Source organism: Rhodotorula graminis, assembly GCF_001329695.1.
Source record: "Rhodotorula graminis WP1 unplaced genomic scaffold RHOBAscaffold_2, whole genome shotgun sequence".
NCBI classification, from domain to species: Eukaryota; Fungi; Basidiomycota; class Microbotryomycetes; order Sporidiobolales; family Sporidiobolaceae; genus Rhodotorula; species Rhodotorula graminis.
Window position 1 is genome coordinate 1,348,029 of NW_017264929.1, and position 21,939 is coordinate 1,369,967.

Here is a 21,939-nt window from a genome sequence, read left to right on the forward strand (position 1 = left end):
CGCAATGCAGCAGAGAGCGAACGAGAGCTCCCTTGCAATCATCGGCGTCGCACTAGGCCTCTGCTCGCCGCTTGCCCGCGCTCGAGCCCCCTCCTGCACTCGCGCCGCCGATGCCTCCTGCCTCGTCGCGCAGCTGCGCCGCCGCTCGCTCGATCCTGCCGTACTCGCTCCTCCACGCGTCCCACTCGCGCCTCCTCTCGCGCACGCGCTCGCGCCCGAGCCTGACGGCGACGCTCGCCTTCCACCCAGCCCTCTTTGCGACGCTCTGCGCCCTAACGCCCAAGTCCTCCTCGAGCCCACCGACGACGCGCTCGACGTCCTTGCGGAACCGAGCGAGGGCGCTCAGCCACGCACGCTGCAGGCCCCACGCGGCGAGCGTGACGCCGAGCAGGCCCGCGCCGACGCTCGTGCCCGTCTGGGCGACCCACCCGAGCGCATCGGCCGCGATCCCGCCCGCGACCGAGGCCGTCGCGACGACGCCCGAGCGCACGACGGCGCGCTGCGCGCGCTCGTGCAGCTGCGCCGTCGGGCTGCCCGCCGGCGCCGTGAGCTGCGCGCGGCGGTGCGCGACGGCGCCGCTCAGGGCCGTCGCGTCTTTGCTGTCCGGGTGGGCCTGCGGCGCCGAGGCGGCCGAGGCCTTGTCGAGCGCGTTGAGGAGCGTCGCCGAGTACAGGGACGAGAGGGCCGCAGGCGGGTCGAGCGCGACGCGCGTCGGCGAGGTTGCAAACTGGGGGGACGAGTACAGCGCGTCGACGCGGTGCGACAGGCTCGAGGCGGTCGACGCGGCGAGGCCGGCCGAGAAGGCGAGGCGGCGCTCAAAGGCCGTGAGGAACGTCTGGCTCGTGACGAGGGCGACCTCGGCGCCGAGGTCGTCGACGCGGTACGGCACCTTGTACCACGCGAGCCGGGTCGCAAACAGCTCGTCGAGCGCACCGACGGCGCCCGCGAGCTCGTCACCGGGGACGCGCACGAGCCCGGTCGAGGGCTCGACGCCGAGCGAGACGACGAGGGCGCGCTCGGCCTCGTCGGCGTGCGCCTCGAGCGCCGACAGGGCCGCGTCGGCGCCATCGAGGGCGTCGGCGACTTGTGCGCCGGCGAACGCGGCGCGCGCGAGGGCCGCCGCGAGGACGTACTGGGCCGTCTCGACCTGGAGCGGCGTCGGCGCCGTGTGATCGGCGTGCGTCGCCGTGAGGGCCGTCGTGAGGAGCTGGTGCAGGTGCGGGACCTGGGACGCGACGTAGCCCTTCTGGAAGGCGTCGTAGGCCGGTTCCCGGCCGGGCTCGGACGGCGACAGCGCCTCGAGGGCGGCGAGCGCCTGCCGAGTCGAGACGGCGATGGCGCGGGGCTCGGCCTCGGCGGGAAAAAGGGTCTCGAGCTGGTGCTCGAGGGTGCGGAGCGGCGAGGCCGACGTGGACGGGGACGCGTCGGGGCAGTTCAGGGCGAGGAGGAGGTTGGGCTTGGCGGCGAGGTCGTACAGGAGGGTCTTGGCGGCTCGGGACGAGAGCAGAGTCGAGTCGGACAGGACGAGGACGACGAGGTCGGCGAGGTGCAGGGACGACAGGGACGACTCGAGCGGGGCGACATCTGCACGTGCACGCGCAGAGGCTGTGAGCTGACAGGTCCGGCGGGTGGCCGACACGAGTTCCACGAGTCGCGAGACGGTGGACGCACCTCGATGCACGATCTCGACGACCTCGGCGTTGGTGTCGTGGAGCCAGGGTGCCGGGACGTGGACCTCGGACGGCGACGACGACACGTCGTTGCCGTGCCTGCGGGCGCACGAGCCGAGTCAGTCTCGCCGCCCGTCGACGATGGACGATGAAGAGAGGACGCACTTGATGGTGAGGGCCTCGTGGGTGGCCGAGCCGAGCCTGCGGGCCTCGAGGGCGACGGTCACGTCCGGGTTGGACGCGAGCGGGTCGTCGAGGAGGGCGGTGACGAGTCCCTGTGCATCGCTCGCGTGGTCGCCGACGACTGTGGGCAAGAGAGTGCGAGTGAGTTGGTGTGCTCGTGGTGGCGCAGAGGCAAGAGGGCAGGACGAACCTGCGAGGCGAGCTGGTCGAGGGTGGAGGAGGTCGGCGAGGGCTTGGTCGATGCGTGCCGGCCAGACCGGGTCGACGAGCGGGTAGCGGGTGAGCGAGGTGCGCAGGTCTTGGAGGAGCCGTGCCGTGTCGGCGGGTGCTGTTGCCGATGAGAGTTGGCGGCGGGGAGATGAGGACGAGGAGGAGGAGGGCGACCAAGGGCGCAGGGTGCGGGTCGCTCGAGGGACGGGCGAGCGAGTTGCTGTGCGGGCGAGCATGTCGCGTGTAGCACTGTAGCAACGAGAGGGACAGACAAGAGCTGCAGCCGTCGTCGTCCTCTCATCTCATCGTCGTCGTCGTCTCGCTCCTGCCACACTTCCTCCCCGACCAGCCATGCCGCCAAAGCCCTCGCCAGAAGTAGAGCACCTCGCCGCATTCTTCGCCCAGTGCGGCCTCTCGCAACAGCGCTCGCTCGAGACGGCCCGCTCAAAGACGGCACCCCAGGCTCACCGCCTCCTCCAGCTCGCCAACGCCGACAGCGACAACGACAACCACAGCCGCCTCGACGACAAGCAGATCACCCTCGCACTCCAGCTCGCAAAGGACGCCCAGGCCCTCACCGACGACCTGCGCCTCTACATCCTCGACGCCATCCGCGACCGCCGACTCGCCAAAGCCGACCAGGTCGCGGCCGCCATAAAGTACCTCACCGCCCACCCTGAGCAACCTGTCGACACGGCCAGCTTCAACGAGGCGTGCGGCGTCGGTGCGCCCCTCGTCCCCTCTCTCTCTCTTTCCTTCGTCCACTGACTCGAACTTGCCCGACCAACCCAGGCTTCTCCATCACGCCCGCCGAACTCGACACGCGCATTCGCGCCTACGTCGCCGACAAGGCCGACGAGGTCAACAAGCTCGGCTGGGCCGGCTTCTCCAAGGTCAGCGGTCTCATGCGCCAGGCCGACCCGCTCCGGTGGGTCGCCCCGCTCGACCTCAAGGGCGCCGCCGAGGCCGTCTACACCGACATGTTCGGCAGCCGCGACGCGCACAAGCTCAAGGCCCAGCAGGCCGCCGACAAGGCCAAGAAGGACAACAAGGCCGCCAACGCGGCCGGCCCAAAGGCGTCCACCTCGGCCGTCCCGCTCCACGCCGAGTCGCCCGACGACATGTTTGCCCAGGGCTGGCTCTCGCGCCTCCACAAGCCCGGCGGCAACGAGCAGAAGATCCCCGAGCGCATGCAGGAGCACCTCGCGTGGACCAAGGGCAAGGTTTTTACCCGCTTCCCGCCCGAGCCCAACGGCTTCCTCCACGTGCGCCCTCGCTCTCTCTCGTCTCTCGTGTTCCTCGTACTCGTCGTACTGACCTCTGCGCCTCTCGCTTCCAGATCGGGCACTCGAAGGCCATCGCCGTCAACTTTGGGTTCGCCAAGTACCACAAGGGCCACTGCTACCTGCGCTACGACGACACCAACCCCGAGGCCGAGGAGCAGATCTACTTCGACAAGATCCTCGAGAACGTGCGCTGGCTCGGGTACGAGCCGTACCAGGTCACGCACTCGAGCGACCACTTTGCCGAGCTGTACGACCTCGCCGTCCTCCTCATCAAGAAGGGCTTTGCCTACACGAGCAACGACACGGGTCCGTCCTCGCCTTTCTCTCAGTCTCGTCGTCGAGCGTGCGTCCGTCACTGACACCTTGCCCCCTCCCCCTCTCGTTCCTCCAGCCGAGGAGATCTCGGCCCAGCGCGGCGGCAAGGACCACGGCCCTCGGCACGACTCGAAGGACCGCAGCAAGCCCGTCGACCAGTCGCTGCGCGAGTTTGCCGACATGCGCGCCGGCAAGTACAAGCCGGGCGAGATGGTGCTCCGCATGAAGCAGGACATGTCGAGCTCGAACCCGACCATGTGGGACATCATCGCGTACCGCGTCCTGGGCAAGCCGCACCACCGCACCGGCACCGAGTGGGCCATCTACCCGACGTACGACTTCACCCACTGCCTGTGCGACTCGTTCGAGAACATCTCGTGCGTCTCTCTCTCTCTCTTTCGTCCCTTTCCCCTCTCGAGCCACCTCACCGACTCGTCCCTCGCAGGCACTCGCTCTGCACGACCGAGTTCATCGGCGCGCGCACGGCGTACGAGTGGCTGTGCGACGCGCTCGAGGTGTACAAGCCGCGCCAGAGCGAGTACGGCCGCCTGACGCTCGAGGGCGCCATCACGAGCAAGCGCAAGCTCCTCAAGCTCGTCAAGGAGAACTACGTCAACGGGTGGGACGACCCTCGGTGCGTCCGTCGCTCTCTCTTCCGTCCACGCCCTCTCGAGCGTGCGACTTACCCTGGGCCCTCCTTTTCCTCTTCGCAGGCTGTACACGCTCGTCGCGCTCAAGCGTCGCGGCGTGCCCCCTGCCGCCATCATCTCGTTCGTGTCCAACCTCGGCGTGTCGACCTCGCCGTCGCTCGTCCAGCTGCAGCGGTTCGAGCAGACGGTGCGCTCGCACCTCGAGATGTCGACGCCGCGCCTCAACCTCGTCCTGCGCCCGATCAAGGTCACGCTCGAGAACCTGCCCGCCGACTTCCAGCTGTCGCTCGACAAGCCCCTGCACCCCAAGGACCCGTCGATGGGCACCATCGCCGTCCCCTTCTCGCGCGAGCTCGTCATCGACTCGGACGACTTCCGCGCCGAGCCGTCCAAGGACTTTTTCCGCCTCGCTCCCGGCGCCACGGTCGGCCTGTTGAACGTGCCGCGCCCGGTCACGTACGTCCGCCACGAGACGGACCCGGCGACGGGCGCCGTCACGCACGTCGTGTGCCGGTACGAGGACGAGGCGCTCGGCGAGCAGCCGCTCGCGCCCGGGTTCAAGCCCAAGGGCTGGATCCACTGGGTGTCGGCGCCGCACGCCGTCGCCGTGCGCGAGGCGCGCCTGTTCCGGCGCCTGTTCAAGTCGGACAACCCGGGCGCGCTCGGCGACAAGTACCTCGACGACCTCAACCCGGACTCGCTCGAGGTCGTCAAGGGCGCCGTCGTCGAGAGCGCCGTGTGGCGCGTCGTGCGCGACTCGCTCTCGCGCGCCAAGGACGTCGTCCGCCAGCGCCAGGACGAGGCGACCCGCAACAGGACCGAGGCGCCGCCGAGCGTCGACGGCCTCGAGGTTGTCCGCTTCCAGGCCAACCGCGTCGCCTACTTCTGCCTCGACGGCGACTCGGTCCTCCAGGACGAGAGCGGCGAGGTCGACGGCGGCAAGCTCGTGCTCAACCTGATCGCCAACCTCAAGGAGGACAAGCTCAAGGCCAAGTAGATCCTCCCTCTTCTCCCTTAGATGCCGTTTCTCTCTCTCTCTCTTTGTGTGTAACGAGCATGTTCAGCGTCGCCTTTCGAGCAGTGAGCGAGCGAGGAGAGCGTGTTCAAAACGAGCGCGAGCGAACAGAGTCCGGCTCGAGAGCAGCTCTCGCTCGGCACCCTCGCGCTCTCTGCTCGGCGCTCGCGGTGTCTGGACAAACCGAGAGCCGTCGCATCGAGTCGAAAGGACGATCAAGGGGGCAGAGAGAGCAGGCGCACGGACCCCGCTCGCAATTTGAGAAGGTCGCGCTCGATGTTCTTTCTCTCTCGCTCCCTCGACGACGACGACAGCGGAAAGGAGGACGACGTGGCATTGCGCCGAATGAATGAGGGAGGAGAGAGCTACAAGGCGTGCGACGCGAGCTCGCGCTCGCTAGGAAGGACACGTTGAAGAAGGAGGAGGAAAGGCACGAAGGGAGGTGGCTATGCGAGAGAGTCGAGGCCACGAGGTATGGACGTCAAGAGGGGGTAACTAGATAGAGAAATGCACAACGTGAGAGGGGGGAGGGAAAGAGGGGAGAGGAGAGAGCTCAAAAGGCGGACGAGTGCGAGCCAGTCGCAAAGGGGAGGGGGAGGACCGGGAGCGACGCAGGGTCGTCGAGCAGGATCGACGACGACATGTCGCCTCGCTGACGCTGTGCGTCCTCTTCCTCGCGACGCTTCTTGGTCGAGCCCGAAGGCGCGACGCCGTTGAGGAGCTTTTTCTGCGGGCGAGGGCAGAAAGAGAGGGTCAGGTTCGGGTTCGGCGCGCGAGGGAGGACGAGAGGGCGAGAGACGTACCGCGTCCTGCGCCGAGTAGTTGACGAACATGGCGACGGGCTGCTTGGGCTTGGTCGGCGAGCCGCGCTTGCGCTTGGGCGTCGTTTTGGGCGACATGGGCGAGGGCCGGCTGACCGACGCCGACAGGCCGCCGTGATCTCGAGGCGGCGGCGTGACAGGACGCAGAACGTCGGGTGGTGGCTGCAGGACGGCCGGGAGCGGCTGGCGCTCGTACGTCGGGTAGTACGGCTGCCGAGACGGCGACGAGGTCGGCGAGTTGGCCCAGGGCGGCGGCTGGTGCGAGTGCGGGTGCGGGTGCAGCCGGTGCGGCGACGGTGGCGGCTGCGGGGCGCCGACAAAGGCGTGGCAGCTCGAGCGGCGGCGCAAGGCTGCGACCGACGGCGAGGTCGGGTACGCAGGCTCGTGCGACGACGAGGGGGCCGGGGCGTCGCGCGCCGAGTGGGCGCGCACGTGCGGGTTGAACGCGGGCGCGAGCGAGCCGACGCTATTCGAGTGCGATAGGGCGTACGAATGGGCGGCGGACGAGGTCGAGTGCGGGTTCCAGCGGCTCGAGAGCGACGCCGGAGGAGGTTGGGGAGGGAGGTCGAACGACGTCTGCCACGCCGGGGCCGATTGTGGGTACGTCGGCGCGACGTAGGCGTCCGAGAGCCCGAGAACGGCGTCGTCGAGCAGACGAAAGTCGTCCTCGCCGAGCGTGACGCCCGAGATGCTGACGCTCGTCGGCGAGAACAGGCTCGCGCCCTTGTCGAGGACGGGCAGGCGACCGCCGGGCACCGTCGCCGACGATGACGAGAGGCCGCCTGCGTCGTGCTCGTACAGGCTCGGGTCGAGGATCGGACCGAGCTCGCCGAGGAGCTGCTCGACCTCGCGCACCGACGCCTCGGTGAGCTGCTGCGACGCCGACAGCGACGGCGGGTCGGACCGCTGCGACGACGAGAACGTCGGCTGCATCGCGAGCGGTGGGCGCGAGCTCGGCGGCATCGACGCGACGAGCGAGCCTCGGCGGCCGGACAGCGGCGGCGGCGGCGGCACGTCGATGCTGAGCGTCGACACGCGCCGGATGCTCTTGGTCGGGCTGCCGTTGGCGTCGACCGACTCGGTGACGGCCGCGACCTTTCGGGGCGTCGCCTTGCGGGTCGGCGACTCGTGGATGCTGCTCGTCGAGCCCCGACGAGCGCTCGCCGCCGCGGACGGGAACGACGCCGTCGAGCGAGGCGTGGGACGGTGGTAAGGAGAGGTGGCGGGGCTCGACATGGCAGGGTAGGCCGACGGGGAGCGGTACAGGTGCGTCGACGCGGCGGGGGCGTGTCGGCGAGGCGTGGTCGGCGCGGGCGGAGCGAGGAACGAGGGAGGAGGACGCGAGTGGGTGTAGGCCGGCGAGTGCGGCGGCTGGTACAGCTGCTCGTGCTGGAACGCTTGCTGGTGCTGCTGACGATGCGTCGGGTGCTGCTGCTCCTGCCCGTCGGCGACGAACCCGCCTCGCGACGGGCTCTTGAGCGACGCCGGCGGCAGGATCGCGCTCAGGCCGCCGTCACTCGGGCCCGCCGAGTGGTGCAGGCCGCCGTGGAGGTAGTCGGACGCGGTCGGCTGCTGGTACGGCGACACGAGGCCCAGGTAGGACGACGAGGCCGAGGCGGACGATGCGGGAGAGAGGCTCGGCAGCGCGGGAGAGGGGGTGGTGCCCGTGCTGTACGACCGCTGCGGCTCGTGCGAGTAGGCCGCGTCGGCGACGAACGCGCTCGGGTCGTACGAGTACATCGCTCGAGGCTCGACGGTCGCGTCTGGCGCGAGCGCCGAGTACTGGGCCGCGGCGGCCTCGTCGGCGCTGCCGGCGGGGGGCGCTCCTCCCGCCGCGTCGCCGTACAGCGCGAACGGCTCGGGCGGCGCCTGGAGGTAGCTGTCCCACGCGGCGTCGTCAAATGCGGCCTGCTGCGCGGCGGCGTGGGCCATGGTCGAGGGCGAACGAGGGGGAGGGGGAGGCGAGGCTAGGCGAGATGAGGGTTCGGGGCGACGCGGTGGGGCAGCAGGTGGGAGCTGTGGTGCTGCGCGCGCAGTCTCGCAGCACGGTCGGTCGTCGAGGGTGCGGTGGGTGCGACGAGGCGAGGCGAGGAGGAGGAGCTCGAGCGACGGGCGGTCGACCGCGGCGCGTGCGACCACGGGCGGGCGGGCCTCTGCCTTGGCCTCGACAAGGGACAGCCGACAAAACGACGAGCGGGCCCGATGCAGGGAGCCACCCGCACCCCGCACTCGGTAGCCGCGAGAGGAAAGAGCGGACGGGTGGATCTGCGCACCACCGTCCACTCGAGGCAACGAAGCCCGCTGGGTCCGTCGGACTTCCCTCGACAGAGCTGGCGACCCGTCGCAGCGTGGACCGCCTCGAGCCCGACGTGCCTCTTCGCGCCTCGCTCGTCCGCACCCGCGACCACTGCACGGTCCCGTCTTGCTCTCCCTCGCTCTCCCTCCCTCTCCGAGAGCTCGCTCGGTGTGCCCTTCCTTCCGGGGCAAGCTCGCTACACTCCCAGCTTGCAAGCTGCGTCCAGGTCGCCCGAGAGTTGACGCGACTCGATCTCGAACGTCCGCGCCAGTGTGGAGGAGCAGCGAGCTTGCGCTCGCGCCGCGGGGCCGACAATTCCGCGTCGGCCAGCTCGAGACTCGAGAGGGCAACGCAATCTCCCTCGGCCGGCGAGCCGGTCGCGCGAATGGCGTGTCCTCGGCTCCCGGCACAAAGCGCTCGAGAGGAGGTTGTGCTGCGCACGTTCCGCCGCGAGACGTGTCGCTTTGTCCTCTCGAGCGAGCGTGCGCACGAGCCGAGTTCCGCCATTCACAGCTTGCTCTCTCCTCGTCTGTCCCTGATCGTCGCGGGCGGGAAACAAAGGCGAGTGATCTGCGACGTGCGTGCGTGCGCACCTCGACGGATCTTTCGGCCCGGCGTCGTTGCCTTCTCGAGATCATCTCGTTGTTCGCCGTCCGAAAGCTCTCGGGCTCGAGTAACTTAGCTTCGATACGACCATCGAGAGACGCAGAAGGTCTACAAGCGCAGATGCTCGAGCGAAAGCGCGCGAAGGAGCGTTCCCAGCCGAGATGGTTCGAGACCGCCGCCCAGGGGGGGCGATGATCAAGCGCGCGCGAACAACGTTCATGAGCGCGCGGACGGCCGGAAGTTCCGCCCGCAGCGGACTCGCGCGGCGCGGCGGGAGGGGGAGCAAGATTTGGAGGCTCGAGCGCGGTGGACGATTTCTCGAGCCCGCGACCTCTCTCGCTGCGCCAGACGTGCATCGTCGAGCCGCATGACACCCTCGCATGCCTCCTGTGCCTGCAAAGAGGCACGGTCGCGGCGGCGCTTGCGCAGAGAGGGCAAAGAGAGCGATTCAGAAAGCGAGCTTGCTCGAGAGCTCAAGCGTGCTCTCGGGTCGCTCTCGGGATGCGCAAACGAGGCGTGCGACGCAGAAGAATGACGAGCTCGTCGCTGCACGTGCGCGCCGACTCTCTACGCCTGCGCCTTGGTCGCCTCCTCGACGAACCGCCTCAGGTCGTACTCGTGCGCGTCGCCCTTCTCGGCCACGCCCACCTCGGTGACGATGCCCTCGATGAGGCTCGCCGGCGTCACGTCGAACGCCGGGTTCCACGCCGTCGTGCCCGGTGGCGTGATGAGGACCGTCTGGACGTCGACCTCCTCGCCCTCCTTGGCCGGCTCGACCTGCTCGCCACGAGCGAGCGCCTTGATGTCGACGACGCGGCCTCGGACGGTGCACGCCTCCCACGAGGGGCGCTGCTCGATCTCGATCTCGCGGCCCGACGCCATCGTGAGGTCGAGGGTCGTGAGGGGTGCGGCGACGAGGACGGGGACGGGGCGGTTGGGCGAGTACGGGTGCGGGTGGTGCGCGAGGAGCGAGATCTGGTAGGTCGAGATCTTGTTGGCCGTGTCGCCGTTGGCGGCGATGCTGAAGGGCGCCGTGAGAAGGATCGTCAGGCCGAGATGCGACGAGTCGGGTACGAGCGTGAGAGAAAGACGGCGACGCACCGGTCTGCGCCGGCGACAAAGAGGTGCACCTTCTTCTCACCGAGTAGTGCGCCGATGGCCGTGTCGCAGATCATCGTGTTGGGCGCGCCGAGGCTGGCCATCTCGACGGCCGTGAGGCGCGCGCCCTGCTGGTACGGCCCGGTCTGCGCGAAGTAGGCGTGCTCGAGGCGACATTGGAGGTGAAGCGAGGTGATGACGCCGATGGCGGTGCCGTAGCCCTGTGAGAGAGTGAGGTCAGGCGTCGGACGTGGAGGGTCGGAGGGAAGGAGGTCAGAATGAGCTCACCGAGGTCGCGAGCGAGCCGGTGTTGCAGACCTGCAACGTGGCCAATGATTAGTCTGTGTCCGTCTGGGCTGTACGAGGGTAGGAGAGGGCGGGACGCACCGTGAGGACCGAGATCTTCTCGCCCTGCTCAATCGTCCCCTCGCGCTCGAGCTTCTCGAGGATCCACCTCGCGCCGTTGTTGCCGATCCGCTCGCACCGCTCCTTGTCCTCGACCCAGACACCGACCGCGACATCGACGACCTTCCTTGCGAGGCTCTCGGCCGTCGCACCTTGCCGTGCGGCCTCCTCACGAGCGGCACCCTCGATGCGGGTGAGCGCCTCGCGCAGGTTGACGGCGGTCGGGCGCGAGGTGAGGAGGTAGGCGGTACGGTCGAGGAGGGCGGCGAGGAGGGTCGCGGCAGGGGAAGAGAGGGTTTCGGGCGAGAAAGAGGGCGAAGCACGGTTGTTGAGGAGGGCGAGGAGCTCGGCGGCGATGCCGAGGGCGGCGAGCGAGGCGATGGCGGGTGCGCCGCGGATCTGCGTGTGCGAGGAGATCGGAGTGTCGAGGGCGGTGACAGGTGCATGGGCGGGCAAGGCGAGGGGAGTGGGGAGAGCGGAAGGCGAGGGGAGGAGGAGGGAAAGGGTCAGTTCGCGCTGCGGTCATGCAGAACGGAGCACACATGGCGCACCTTCATCGTCTTGATCGCGTCGAAGGCGCCGGCAATCGTGTCGACCGTCTCCCACCGCACGGTGTGCGGGAGGACGAGCTGGTCGATGATCTCGACCGACTGCGCCTCGTAGAAGGACCGACCGCCTGCACAGGGAGCGAGTGAGTTCTTGTACAGTGCTGCACGTGGACGGACGAGCGTACCGGTGATGCGGAAGGCGCCGAGAACAGGCTCGTTGGCGGTCTTGGTGGAGCCGCTGGACATGGCTGGCGACAGGGCGGGTCGAGCTGCAGACTTCTTGTGGGGCGACGAGGAAGCGTGTAGAGCAGCGGACCGGCTGAACGCGCTGTATAGAGCTGAGGAGGGCGAGTGAGAGAGGTCTACTCGATGAGGGACGACGACTCGTCGGAGCTGATGAGAAAAAGCGCATCTCGCGGTTCTCTCCAGCGGGTCGGCGTGCTTTACGAACGACTCAGCGAGCTGCCGAAAGCTTTCGGTAGACCGCCTGCGACTCGCCAGAAAGCTGCGAATCGACGTCCTGGACACCCAACTCGCGCTCGAGCCGGTCTCGCTCTCTCTCTCTCGCTCGAGAAACACGACGAGGAGGCAGTGCAAACAGAGTGCAGACCGTCGAAGCGCTCTGAGCCAGACCGTCGAAGCGCTCTGAGCCAAACCTCCCTCACGCCGCCTCGACCGCTCCCTCGACCTCGCGCCCGTGCCAAGGGCGAATCCGGACAGAGAGCTCGCCCGGCTCCTTCCGAAGGACGTAGCGCTCGAGCGTGTAGTACTCGTAGGTCGTCTGCAGGGAGCGCGAGTCAGTGCCGGTCGAGAACAGGTCCGAGAGACGACGACTTGAACGGCTCGACGAAGGAAAGGGGGACGCACACTCGCCAGCCTCGCCGCCTCCTTGTGGTGCTCGCCCCGCATGGCCGCGATCGCGTCTGCTCGGCTCTGCCAGACGCACGTCGCGAGGTTGCGCCCGACGTCGTCCGGGTCGAAGCCGTGCGAGGCGGTCGAGGCGGACGGCGCGGGAACCGGGTTGCCGTACCAGTACAGGATCAAGCCGCCGCGCTGCAGACGTAATAGAGAGCGAGAGGAAGGTGTCGAAGAGGGAGGAGGGGCGAGAGGGAGGATGTGGCGGGGAGTAGGGAGAGCGAGTCAGTCTCGTGGCTGGAGGGCGAAACGGGGCGAGAAGAAGGGGGCGTACCGTCACAGCCTCCTCGTGAGCCGCTCGGTCCGCCTCGTACAGCCTCCTCGCTCTGTCCTCGGGCAGGCCGTCGTTCCTCCTCGACCGGAAGGCGACGATGTACCACTCGCGCGCCTCGCGCTTGACGCGACCGGTCGCGTCGTCCTCGAGGCGCAAGTCGGCCCAGTTGAACGACGTGGCGTACGGCGAGGTCGCATAGCGGCGTGTGATGGGCCGGAAGGCATGCAGGGCGTGATGCAAGGCGTGCGAGACGAGGTCGAGGGTCGGGAGGTGCGAGGCGGTGTAGACGGTTGAGGCGCCGGTCGCGTCGGCGGATGACCCAGGCGGGTAGTCCGACGACGGTGACAGGGCCCGGGTCGAGTCGAAGAGGGCGGGACTGGGACCGGGTTCGACCCGAGCGGACGACGGGTCGAGGGCCGGAAGTGGCAGGCGCGAGAGGAGGGCCGGGAGGTAGAAGGACGGTTGGGCAGGCTCGCCCGTCGACAAAGACGCCCGTCGAGCCCGAATCGCCGCGATGGCGTCCGACTCGGGCGCCGTGACGACCTGGGCGACCTGCGCCCCGAGCGGGACGAGCGAGGGTTTGCGGGACGGCGGCGAGTCGAGGTCGGTGTCGAGGTCGCTCGCCGGGGAGGAGCTTCGAGAGCTGCTCGAGAGGGCCCAGCTCGAGACGCTGTCGGCCGCACTTGACGATGCGGCCGAGATGTCGCCCGGGAGAGAGAAGTCCGGGTACGAGTTGACCGGGCTCAGCGCTCGAGGGCGACCTTGACGCGACGACGAGCGACTGCGAGACGTCGAGCTTGACGGGGCGGCGGTCATGGTTGTGGCGAGGGGGAGGGTACGAGCGCAGAGAGGGCGAGAGGAGGTAACGACGAGAGCGACGAGGACGAGGGTCGAGGGATCGCCTGCGCCCACCTCGCCATGTTGCGAGAGCACGCCAGCCACCTTCTGACTCGGGCCGTACTGCGTGAGCGCCGCGCCGAGCCGTGTACAAGGCGCCCGTCCGACTCGCTCGAGTTCTTGCGCGATCTCGCGTGCGAGCCGAGCGCGCTCAAGCGTGGGCAGCCAGCGCCAGCGAGATGGGCTCGCTCGAGTCTGCGCATGTTCAGGGCAGACTCAAGAGTTCTGCCGCACGAGCGAGCAGAAGCACAGCACGCCATGCTCGAGTGCAGTCCCCCGTCTCATCCTCATCAGCCGCCGACCTCGGCCGGGCCCTGCTCTCCTCCTGGGGGTGCGAGCGCAAGTCGACTGCGGCGGGAGGCTGATGCGCAGCTCTGGGTCGGGTCATGTGGACGTGCGCGTCGGCCGAGGGACGTGGGTTGAGGAGGTCGACGGGGCGGGGACAGATGACGACGTACGAGCTCGAGGGAGCGACGCGGGCGAGTCGCGCAGGAAGCACGGCCGGCCTGGGCCGCAGAAGTGCAGTGCAGAGTGCAAGGTGCAGCTGTGCAGCGTGTCTCGAGAGGTGCGAGGACGACGTCGGCGGGGAGAGAGACCTCGGCGGCCGAACCGACGCTTGCTCTCCGTCCACCAGCCTCTGCGCCGCCCCTGCTCACTGCCAGAGCCGCGAAAGCTACCTCGTCAACCGCCACCGCACCTCGAGCCCAGCTCGCCACCTCGCCGCACCGCCCGCCCGCCCTCCTCCCCACCCACCTCTCAGCATGCCGGCCGACCTCGACCTCGCCGTCAACTGCGGCTCGTCCTCCATCAAGTTCGCCCTGTACCACAAGGAATCGCGCCACGTCCTCGTCACCGGCTCGGCGTCCAACGTCCAGGGCGACCAGCCGGCCACCTACAAGTTCAAGCACGCCCCGGCCTCGTCGTCCTCGTCGAGCGACGGCACCGAGGCCCCCGAGCTGTCCGAGTCGCAGGAGCGCGAGCTCGAGGGCAAGACGAGCTACCAGGACATCTTCACCGAGATCCTCAAGGACGTCACCCGCGACGAGGTCCTCGGCCCCGAGCGCGAGAAGCGCATCCGCCTCGTCGCCCACCGCATCGTCCACGGCGGCACCGCCGACGGGCCCATCGTCATCCGTCACGGAGACAAGGAGGAGCAGAACGTGCTCGACCAGATGGAGGAGGTGTCGTCGTTCGCCCCGCTCCACGTGCGTCCAGCTCTCTCACTCTCGCGGCCCTTGTCGTCCTCTTTCTCGTCGTGCTCACACGCCTTGTCCCGCCCGCGCAGAACCACCACGCTATGCTCATCGTCAAGGAGTGCCTCGAGCACCTGCCCGAGGCGTACTCGGTCCTCTGCTTCGACACGCTCTTCCACCAGACGATCCCCCAGTTCCGCCGCCAGTACGCCATCTCGACCCCGCCCCACAAGACGCCTGTCCCGCTCGTCAAGTACGGCTTCCACGGTCTCAGCTACGCCAACATCCGCGACCAGATGGCCAAGGAGCTTGGCAAGGCCAAGAACGAGGTCAACCTCGTTGTCGCGCACCTCGGCAGCGGCGGCAGCTGCTGCCTGATCCAGAACGGCGAGAGCAAGCAGACGACGATGGGCGTCACTCCCCTCGAGGGTACATCCCCTCTTTTCTCTGCCTCGTCCTTATTCCGGGCAGCAAGACTGACGACCTCTCCCTCGCACAGGCCTTCCCGGCGGCACTCGTTCGGGCACGATCGACCCGAGTCTCATCTTCCACCACACGCCCGACTGCTCTGACACGGTCAAGGTCTCGGGCCGCGACATCACCAAGGGCGAGTTCGTCCTGAACAAGGAGAGCGGCTTCCAAGGTGCGCCCGCCTCTCTCTCCTCCTTTCGCCCAGCCTCGCGAGCTAACCTCTTCAAGGTTTGACCTCCTGCAGCGCTGTGCGGGACGAACAACTTTGGCACGATCACGTCGCGGGCGTTCCCGTCGTCGTCCTCGCCCGACGACGCGCCGCAGAACGAGGAGTACATGGCCGCCCGCCTCACGTACCAGCTCTACCTCGACCACCTCCTCGCCGTCCTCGCCCCCTACCTGTCCCACATCTTCTCGTCGCCGTCAAATTCGACGCTCGACGGCCTCGTCTTCTCGGGCGGCATCGGCGAGAAGTCGGTCAAGCTGCGCGAGGACGTCGTGCGGCACTTTGCGTGGGTCGAGCAGCTCGCCGGCACTGGAGGAGGGATCGACGAGGGTCGGAACGGCGCAGACGTCGAGGGCACGAGGGAGATCACCAAGGACGGGAGCAAGGTGCGCGCGTGGGTCGTCGAGACGAGCGAGGAGGACGAGATGGTCCGGATGGCCGAGCAGGAGCTCAGCAGCCTCGGCAAGTGATCGCGCTCTCTGTCGTAGACTCTGCTGTACATAGACTCTGTCCCCTTGCACTTCTGCTCGACGGAGAGTGAGAGAGCGGGCTGCGAGAGTGCGACGGCCATAACGCTCGAGCCCCTCGTCTGCCGAGGTCGCGCCCTCGCTCTCGCTCGGACGGAGGGTGCGGTCCCGAGCGGCTCGGTGAGCGGGCTGTACGAGCCTTCGTCGCAATTCGAAGACACGAGCTGGATCGGCCACCGAGCGTCTCCCCGCACTGCGGTCGCGGTACCGTCACCTCGGCTTGAGCTCGTCGCCTCTCTCACCACCGCCCTCACCTCTCGCTGCTCGCTACCAAGCCAGCCCTACAGTGCGTCTCTCTCTCTGCACAGGTCTAGTCGAACAGCGAACTCGTCCTGACCCTGTGCCGTCTGCAGCCTCGTCCCCCACTTTCTCATCGCCCGCTTCCCATCTCGGTCCTCCTCCTCGCCTCCAGCAAGCATGGCCGACCACCAGGACGCTCCGCCTCCGCCCATCACGCCGTCGCTGTACGCCGACAAGCCCGACGCGCCCCTGTCGTCCCTCCCCGTCCAGCTCGACGTCGACTCGCTCGTCAAGAAGCTCCCCGAGCAGCACCTCGAGGCCATCGCCGGCAACTGGCGCCTCTCGTGCTACCTCGGCACCGCGCAGACGTTCCTCCAGAAGAATGGACGGCTCGCGCGCAAGCTCGAAGTGAGCGACATCAAGCCCCGGTGCGCTCCCTCCTCCCTTCGCTCTTCCCTCGTCCTCCCTCTTCTCTGGGTCTTTGCCTGACGTTCCTCACGCCTCTGTGCAGACTTTTGGGCCACCTCGGCACACAAGGTGGTCTGAGCCTGGCGTACGTTCACTCGCAGGCCCTGATCCGCCGCAAGGGCGACGAGGAGGGCGCCGAGCCCAAGATGCTGTTCGTCACGGGCCCCGGCCACGGTGGTGCGTCCCCCCTATCTCTCCTACGTCGTCTGGTTCGGCGAGGAGTGTCGTCGCGAGGCGAGACGTGCGCTGACATCTTGCTACCTCGCAGCCCCGGCCATCCTGTCGAACCTGTTCATCGAGGGCGCCATCACCAAGTTCTACCCCGAGTACTCGCTCAACGAGGAGGGCCTCGAGAAGTTCATCAAGTACTTCTCGTGGCCGGGAGGCTTCCCGTCGCACGTCAACGTGCGTCCATCTTTCCCTCGTCGTCCTCGTCATCCTTCCCGACCTGACCGGTCTCTCCCTCCTTTCCACTCGCAGGCCGAGACGCCCGGCTGCATCCACGAGGGTGGTGAGCTCGGCTATGCCCTCGCCGCCGCCTACGGCTCGGTCATGGACCGCCCCGAGCAGATCTCGGTCGTCATCGTCGGCGACGGCGAGAGCGAGACGGGCCCGACGGCAACCGCGTGGCAGTGCGTCTATCTCCCTTCTTCTCTGTCTACCTCGGGCGCAGTGGCAGGGCAGGGCTAACGTCGTCTGTCCGTTGCAGCTCGCACAAGTGGCTCGACCCGGCCGAGTCGGGCGCCGTCCTCCCGATCCTGCACGTCAACGGCTTCAAGATCTCGGAGCGCACGCTCCCCGGCGTGCGTCCCTCTTTATCTTTTCTCTCTCTTTGTCGAGAGCGACGTGCGACCCGAGACTGACGACGCTCGAGCGCGCGCAGACCATGGACAACATTGAGCTCTCGCTCCTCTACAGCGGCTACGGTGCGTCCGCTCGAGCGAGATCTTTCGTCGACCCCTTCCTGACCATCTTCCATCCCCCACGTGCAGGCTACCAGGTCCGCTTTGTCGAGTACAAGGCGCAGGGCAACGCGACGACGGGCGGCAACGACGCCGCCGACCACGCTCTTCACGCCGACATGGCCGCCTCGATGGACTGGTACGTCCCGCCCTCTCACTCCTATCCAAGTGGCGGCGACGTTGCGCATGTCGATAGCGAGCGCCGGCGTCGTCTCGAGGGCCGAGTCGACCTTCCCAAACTGACCGACCCGCCTGCCCGTCGCCTGCAGGGCCTACGCCGAGATCCGCAAGATCCAGAAGGCCGCCCGCTCCGGTGGCAAGCCGATCGAGAAGCCGCGCTTCCCCATGATCATCCTCCGCTCGCCCAAGGGCTGGTGAAACCTTAAAAGCTTTAAAAGCCTTATATATTCTTTTTTTTCTTATAAAACTTAAAACCTTAGAGGCTATTTAAGCGACGCAGGCGCCCTCAAGCAGCTCGAGCAGTGGCTCAAGAGCTACGACTCGGACAAGTACCTCGACTTCTCGGACGAGAACCTCAAGCGCGGCACCATCTTCTCGCCGCTCCTCGACCTCGCCCTGCCCAAGGACAACGAGCGTCGCCTCGGCTTCGTCAAGGAGTCGTACAACGCCTACAAGCCGCTCGACCTCGCCGACTGGAAGGAGTTCGGCTACAAGAAGGACGAGGACGTCAGGTGCGTCCCGCTCCCTCGCACGGACCCTCTCTCTTCGACGTCGCTCGCGCGAGCTCTTCCTGACCCTTTCCCTCCACCCTGACAGCTGCATGAAGGCGATCGGCAAGTACCTGACCGACGTCATCAAGCGCAACCCGAAGGAGTTCCGCATCTTCTCGCCCGACGAGCTCGCGTCGAACAAGCTCGACGGCGTCTTTGACGCGACGACGCGTTGCTTCCAGCCCGACCCGCTCACAGCGCACATCGGCGGCAGGGTCACCGAGATGCTGTCCGAGCACACGCTCCAGGGCTGGCTCCAGGGCTACACCCTCACGGGCCGCCACGGCGTCTTCCCGTCGTACGAGGCGTTCCTCGGCATCATCGCCACCATGATGGTCCAGTACAGTGCGTCGTCCCGCTCCTCTCTCTGTCTCTCTCCCTCTCGCACGACCGTTCCTGACCTCGTCGTCGTCGTCGTCGTCGCAGCCAAGTTCCTCAACATGGGCCTCGAGACGTCGTGGAGGGGCGACGTCGCCGCCCTCACGTACATCGAGACGTCAACTTGGACCAGGTACGTCGTTGCGCTCTCCCTCACTGTCCTGTCGCGAGCACATACTGACTCTCTCCTCGGCCCCCTCCCTCTTCTCCTCTCTCCCTCTTTCCCTCTCTTCCTCTCGCGCTCTCTCTCTCTCTCTCCACCCTCGTCTACCTTTCGTACTCTCCTCCACTACAGGCAGGAGCACAACGGCTTCTCGCACCAGCAGCCGGGCTTCGTCTCGACGGTCCTGTCGCTCCCGCCCAAGCTCGCCCGCGTCTAGTGCGTCGACCTCTTTCACTCTTGCCCCATCTCCCCTCATAACTCTACCTCCCACTCCCTGCAACATCCTCTGCCCGTGCGCGACATCAGGGCGCCAAATCGAGCGTCGGAATTGACCTCTCGCTCTCGCCCACTCACGCAGCTTCCCGGCCGACGCCAACACGAGCGTCAGCGTCATCGCGCACTGCCTGCGCAGCAAGAACTACATCAACCTGATTGTCGGCACCAAGGCCCCGAGCCCCGTCTACCTGTCGATCGAGGAGGCCGAGCGCCACTGCGTCGCCGGCGTGTCGATCTGGGAGAGTGCGTCCTCCTCTCTCCCTCTCTCTCTCTCTCCCTCTCGGGACTTTCACTTACTCTCTCCTCGTCGCACAGACTACTCGGTCGACAAGGGCGTCGACCCCGACGTCGTCCTCGTCGGCATCGGCTACGAGCTCACCGAGGAGGTCATTCACGCGGCGGGCATTCTCCGCAAGGACTTTGGCAACGACCTGCGCGTCCGTGTCGTCAACGTCGTCGACCTCATGGTCCTCGCCGGCGAGGGCGAGCACCCGCACGCTCGTGCGTCCCCTCTTTGCCCCTCATCGTCGTCTGCACCCTGTACTGACCCTCCTCGTCCTCTCCCTCGCAGTCGACGAGGCCGGCTTCAACTCGCTCTTCCCTCCCGGTGTCCCGGTGCACATCAACTTCCACGGTTATGTCGGCCAGGTCGCAACGCTCCTGTTCAACCGCGCGCACAGCGTCGGCCGCAGCCGATTCACGATCACGGGCTACAAGGAGGTCGGCAGCACGACGACGCCGTTCATGATGCTCGCCCTCAACGACTGCGACCGCTTCACCATCGCGCAGAGCGCCCTCCGCATGGGTGCGTCGCCGACCTTGTCCTTGTCGTCCTTCCTCCTCTCCGAGCCCCGAGCCTGACCCTCCTCGCCTCCCTCTCTTTCGCAGTCACCCACAACTACACCAAGCTCGACAACATCAAGGGCGACGACAAGCGTCGCCGTGTCGGCGGTGTCGTCGCGCGCGCCAACGAGACGATCGCGCACTACAAGCACCAGCTCAAGAAGATGGAGCAGTACGCCTACGAGTACCAGGAGGGTGCGTCCCGCTCTCTCTCTGTCTCTCCATCTTTCCCCGCCTGTACTGACTGAGCTCCTCGAGCGCCTGCAGACCACCCCGAGATCGGCGCCGTCCCGACGCTCGCCGAGCAGTAGTCGCATGACCCTCTCCCGCTTGCCCCGCCGTCGTTGCCTGCCCTTTCCCGACGGACGCTTTCGCCTTTGTACAGAGCATTGCAGTCGTTCCCGCTTCGTCTCTGTCTCGGTACGCGTCGACGAGAGTTGAGAGAAGCGAGCTCAGAGAGAGGGCAAGCTCCCGAGAGAGGTTGCTCGCCCTCGCACCTTTCGCGGCAGCCAAGACCTGCCCGCTTTCGTCTCTCTCGCAGGCGCCCTCGAGAGCACACATTAGAGGCGCGGCAGCTGGCCACGAACGCCTCGTCGCGCTCGAGCAGGCCCTCCTCGCCAGGGCGCACGGACCCTCATCGCCTAACGACCCGCCTCGGTCCCGCCGACGCTCGAGGCAATTCTGGGCTCGAGTGGCACTGCGGCCGCGGGCAAAAGACAGCAACCTGAGCTCTACAACTGGCTGTAGAGCGGCGCAAAAAAGCGACCACGGTGGGGATCGAACCCACGATCTCCGCCTATAAACTCCAAATCGGAGGGCGACGCCATGCCACTAGGCCACGCGGCCGGTTGCTATGACAGCGGACCTTGTTATCACTACATATCATACAAGCGTAAACTTACGACCCAGGGCTGCTTCTTCGCTTCCCTTGGCGCACAGACCTGCGTTCACGGTCGAAAGGGGATGAGATGACCCCGAGCTGTTCCGAGCACCCCCGCTCAGCAATCGAGTCTCGGTTCGCGACGAGGAGCACAAGCAGCTCGCACGGAAGAGGTCCGAGCGAGCCTTCTCAAGCAGGGGAGATCTCGCTCGTCTGCCGCTCTTTCTCGTGCAGCTCGGTAGGCCGCGCTCGAGCAGCTCTCGAAGAAGGTGCTCGAGGCGGACGGAGCAAGCAGGAGCACCTCTCTCGACCTCGCTCTCCGTCCGACTCGAGAAGGTCCACGAGCATGTCAACTCGCGCTGTACACGACAAAGTAGCTCGGGAAATGCGCTCGATTGCACCGCAGACACCTCGTCGTCCGATCTGGCGCGAGCAGAACACCGTAACCCTGCTAGATCAAGAGCCAGCGTTTGAGCGAGGGTGCGCAGGATCCCCCTGTCTTTTGTAGGTGGCCGGGCGCACGGGCGCTCCGCAGGGGTGCGCGCCGTGCGAGCGGCTCACCACAGTGCGCCCGCTGCCCTCAGGGGCACGTGAGGGCGGGCGCAGCCTCGTAAAGACCCGTCCGCGACGGCTCGACTCGCTGAGCCGTCAGGACGAGTGCGACGACGAACAAGAACTCTGCGCGGTCTGGGGACGCTCGCTAGCGACAAGGAGAGCTTTCTGAGAGGAAAGGGCGCCGTCGCGTGGCGCAGCAAAGGCGCGAGGGGAAGCTTTCGAGGCCGAGAAGGGAGAGGTGCCATCGAGGGCGCGACTAACCTGCGGTGCGAGGTCGAGAGAGTCAGTGCGCGGCTCGGCGAGGAGCACGGACCCACATGAAGGTCCTGCAAGCGAGAGAGAGAGTGCGCGGGACGTACAAAGGACAAGACGAGCCGCCTCGAGGTCGAGAGCCAGCCTCGCGCTGCTCAGAAGACCGCGCTCACCACCGTGCGCACCCGTTCCGCCTGTAAGGTGACCGAGTCAGTCGATCGAGAGCCCTGCACCGCGTCGCGAGGTAGCAGAGGGGGAGAGGGGAGAGGGAAAGGGGCGCCAAACACGGGAAGGCGGGGAGGAGGTGGACGCACGAGTCGCCCACAGCCCACACAGCGCGGCCGCCTGGCCCAGTAGTCTCCTTGGTGGTGCGATAGTCCTCGACGACGATACCCACAGGCCCATGAACCGTTGCCACCAGTTGAGAGAGGTCAGACGACGCGAGTTGCTGATGAAGATGCGACGCGCCCTGCGCCATCGGCGAGCGCTCGCGGCGGTGCGGGCGTAGCTCGTGGTCGCTGATGAAGTGTGTAGGCACTCGGTCGAGGCAGCAGTGCGCCGACTCAGCTGTGAGCGGTCGAGTGG

At 67.3% G+C, this 21,939-nt stretch overlaps 7 protein-coding genes and 1 non-coding gene across 8 annotated transcripts; 3 read left to right on the forward strand and 5 right to left on the reverse strand.

The window, feature by feature from the left end:
- Positions 1 to 12: 12 nt before the first annotated feature.
- On the reverse strand, positions 13 to 2,299 carry RHOBADRAFT_51581 (uncharacterized protein; the record flags this gene model as incomplete). Its single annotated transcript, XM_018415913.1, has 5 exons — positions 13 to 83; positions 1,500 to 1,584; positions 1,672 to 1,769; positions 1,836 to 1,974; positions 2,044 to 2,299. Coding segments are annotated over 5 exons (623 nt in total), but the record flags the coding sequence as incomplete, so codon positions are not given.
- A 115-nt stretch (positions 2,300 to 2,414) lies between these two features.
- Positions 2,415 to 5,385, forward strand: RHOBADRAFT_33954 (uncharacterized protein; the record flags this gene model as incomplete). The annotated part of the gene is made up of 6 exons (XM_018413159.1): positions 2,415 to 2,787; positions 2,856 to 3,328; positions 3,403 to 3,655; positions 3,741 to 4,041; positions 4,110 to 4,298; positions 4,378 to 5,385. 6 exons carry the CDS (start codon positions 2,415 to 2,417, stop codon positions 5,309 to 5,311), a joined length of 2,523 nt encoding a protein of 840 aa, XP_018273817.1. The 3' UTR covers positions 5,312 to 5,385.
- Positions 5,386 to 5,649: 264 nt separating this feature from the next.
- Positions 5,650 to 6,305, reverse strand: RHOBADRAFT_64552 (uncharacterized protein). The gene is made up of 2 exons (XM_018418510.1): positions 6,133 to 6,305; positions 5,650 to 6,056 (listed from the first exon to the last, which is right to left on the reverse strand). Exons 1-2 carry the CDS (start codon positions 6,226 to 6,228, stop codon positions 5,883 to 5,885), a joined length of 270 nt encoding a protein of 89 aa, XP_018273818.1. The 5' UTR covers positions 6,229 to 6,305; the 3' UTR covers positions 5,650 to 5,882.
- Positions 6,306 to 9,570: 3,265 nt separating this feature from the next.
- On the reverse strand, positions 9,571 to 11,349 carry RHOBADRAFT_48036 (uncharacterized protein; the record flags this gene model as incomplete). The annotated part of the gene is made up of 7 exons (XM_018415084.1): positions 9,571 to 9,829; positions 9,866 to 10,073; positions 10,154 to 10,371; positions 10,439 to 10,468; positions 10,538 to 10,954; positions 11,107 to 11,231; positions 11,289 to 11,349. The coding sequence occupies 7 exons, from the start codon at positions 11,347 to 11,349 to the stop codon at positions 9,620 to 9,622; spliced, it is 1,269 nt and encodes a 422-aa protein (XP_018273819.1). The 3' UTR covers positions 9,571 to 9,619.
- A 415-nt stretch (positions 11,350 to 11,764) lies between these two features.
- RHOBADRAFT_41769 (uncharacterized protein) lies at positions 11,765 to 13,108 on the reverse strand (the record flags this gene model as incomplete). Its single annotated transcript, XM_018413943.1, has 3 exons — positions 11,765 to 11,884; positions 11,971 to 12,156; positions 12,293 to 13,108. 3 exons carry the CDS (start codon positions 13,106 to 13,108, stop codon positions 11,765 to 11,767), a joined length of 1,122 nt encoding a protein of 373 aa, XP_018273820.1.
- Positions 13,109 to 14,341: 1,233 nt separating this feature from the next.
- Positions 14,342 to 15,596, forward strand: RHOBADRAFT_64553 (uncharacterized protein). The gene is made up of 4 exons (XM_018418511.1): positions 14,342 to 14,394; positions 14,475 to 14,811; positions 14,882 to 15,025; positions 15,098 to 15,596. The coding sequence occupies exons 1-4, from the start codon at positions 14,362 to 14,364 to the stop codon at positions 15,547 to 15,549; spliced, it is 966 nt and encodes a 321-aa protein (XP_018273821.1). The 5' UTR covers positions 14,342 to 14,361; the 3' UTR covers positions 15,550 to 15,596.
- Positions 15,597 to 15,860: 264 nt separating this feature from the next.
- Positions 15,861 to 20,080, forward strand: RHOBADRAFT_64554 (uncharacterized protein). The gene is made up of 18 exons (XM_018418512.1): positions 15,861 to 15,892; positions 15,960 to 16,274; positions 16,358 to 16,491; positions 16,583 to 16,719; positions 16,795 to 16,946; positions 17,024 to 17,117; positions 17,198 to 17,240; positions 17,307 to 17,415; positions 17,546 to 17,651; positions 17,727 to 17,968; positions 18,054 to 18,352; positions 18,434 to 18,518; positions 18,681 to 18,764; positions 18,907 to 19,067; positions 19,140 to 19,325; positions 19,396 to 19,629; positions 19,713 to 19,862; positions 19,935 to 20,080. The coding sequence occupies exons 2-18, from the start codon at positions 16,024 to 16,026 to the stop codon at positions 19,976 to 19,978; spliced, it is 2,511 nt and encodes an 836-aa protein (XP_018273822.1). The 5' UTR covers positions 15,861 to 15,892; positions 15,960 to 16,023; the 3' UTR covers positions 19,979 to 20,080.
- A 349-nt stretch (positions 20,081 to 20,429) lies between these two features.
- RHOBADRAFT_t10 lies at positions 20,430 to 20,513 on the reverse strand. The gene has a single exon. It is a non-coding gene; the product is annotated as a tRNA-Arg (tRNA).
- Between the last annotated feature and the right edge of the window lie 1,426 nt (positions 20,514 to 21,939).

What these genes read in the sequence shown, in the direction of transcription:
- RHOBADRAFT_64552 (XM_018418510.1), bottom strand. Translation starts at nt 6,228, where the DNA reads ATGTCGCCCAAAACGACGCCCAAGCGCAAGCGCGGCTCGCCGACCAAG. An exon ending in ACTACTCGGCGCAGGACGCG is followed by an intron (nt 6,057 to 6,132) that starts GTACGTCTCTCG and finishes CCTCGCCCGCAG; the next exon opens with AAAAAGCTCCTCAACGGCGT.
- RHOBADRAFT_64553 (XM_018418511.1), top strand. Translation starts at nt 14,362, where the DNA reads ATGGAGGAGGTGTCGTCGTTCGCCCCGCTCCAC. An exon ending in GGGCGTCACTCCCCTCGAGG is followed by an intron (nt 14,812 to 14,881) that starts GTACATCCCCTC and finishes TCCCTCGCACAG; the next exon opens with GCCTTCCCGGCGGCACTCGT. An exon ending in CAAGGAGAGCGGCTTCCAAG is followed by an intron (nt 15,026 to 15,097) that starts GTGCGCCCGCCT and finishes GACCTCCTGCAG; the next exon opens with CGCTGTGCGGGACGAACAAC.
- RHOBADRAFT_64554 (XM_018418512.1), top strand. Translation starts at nt 16,024, where the DNA reads ATGGCCGACCACCAGGACGCTCCGCCTCCGCCCATCACGCCGTCGCTG. An exon ending in GTGAGCGACATCAAGCCCCG is followed by an intron (nt 16,275 to 16,357) that starts GTGCGCTCCCTC and finishes GCCTCTGTGCAG; the next exon opens with ACTTTTGGGCCACCTCGGCA. An exon ending in GCTCCTCTACAGCGGCTACG is followed by an intron (nt 17,241 to 17,306) that starts GTGCGTCCGCTC and finishes CCCCACGTGCAG; the next exon opens with GCTACCAGGTCCGCTTTGTC.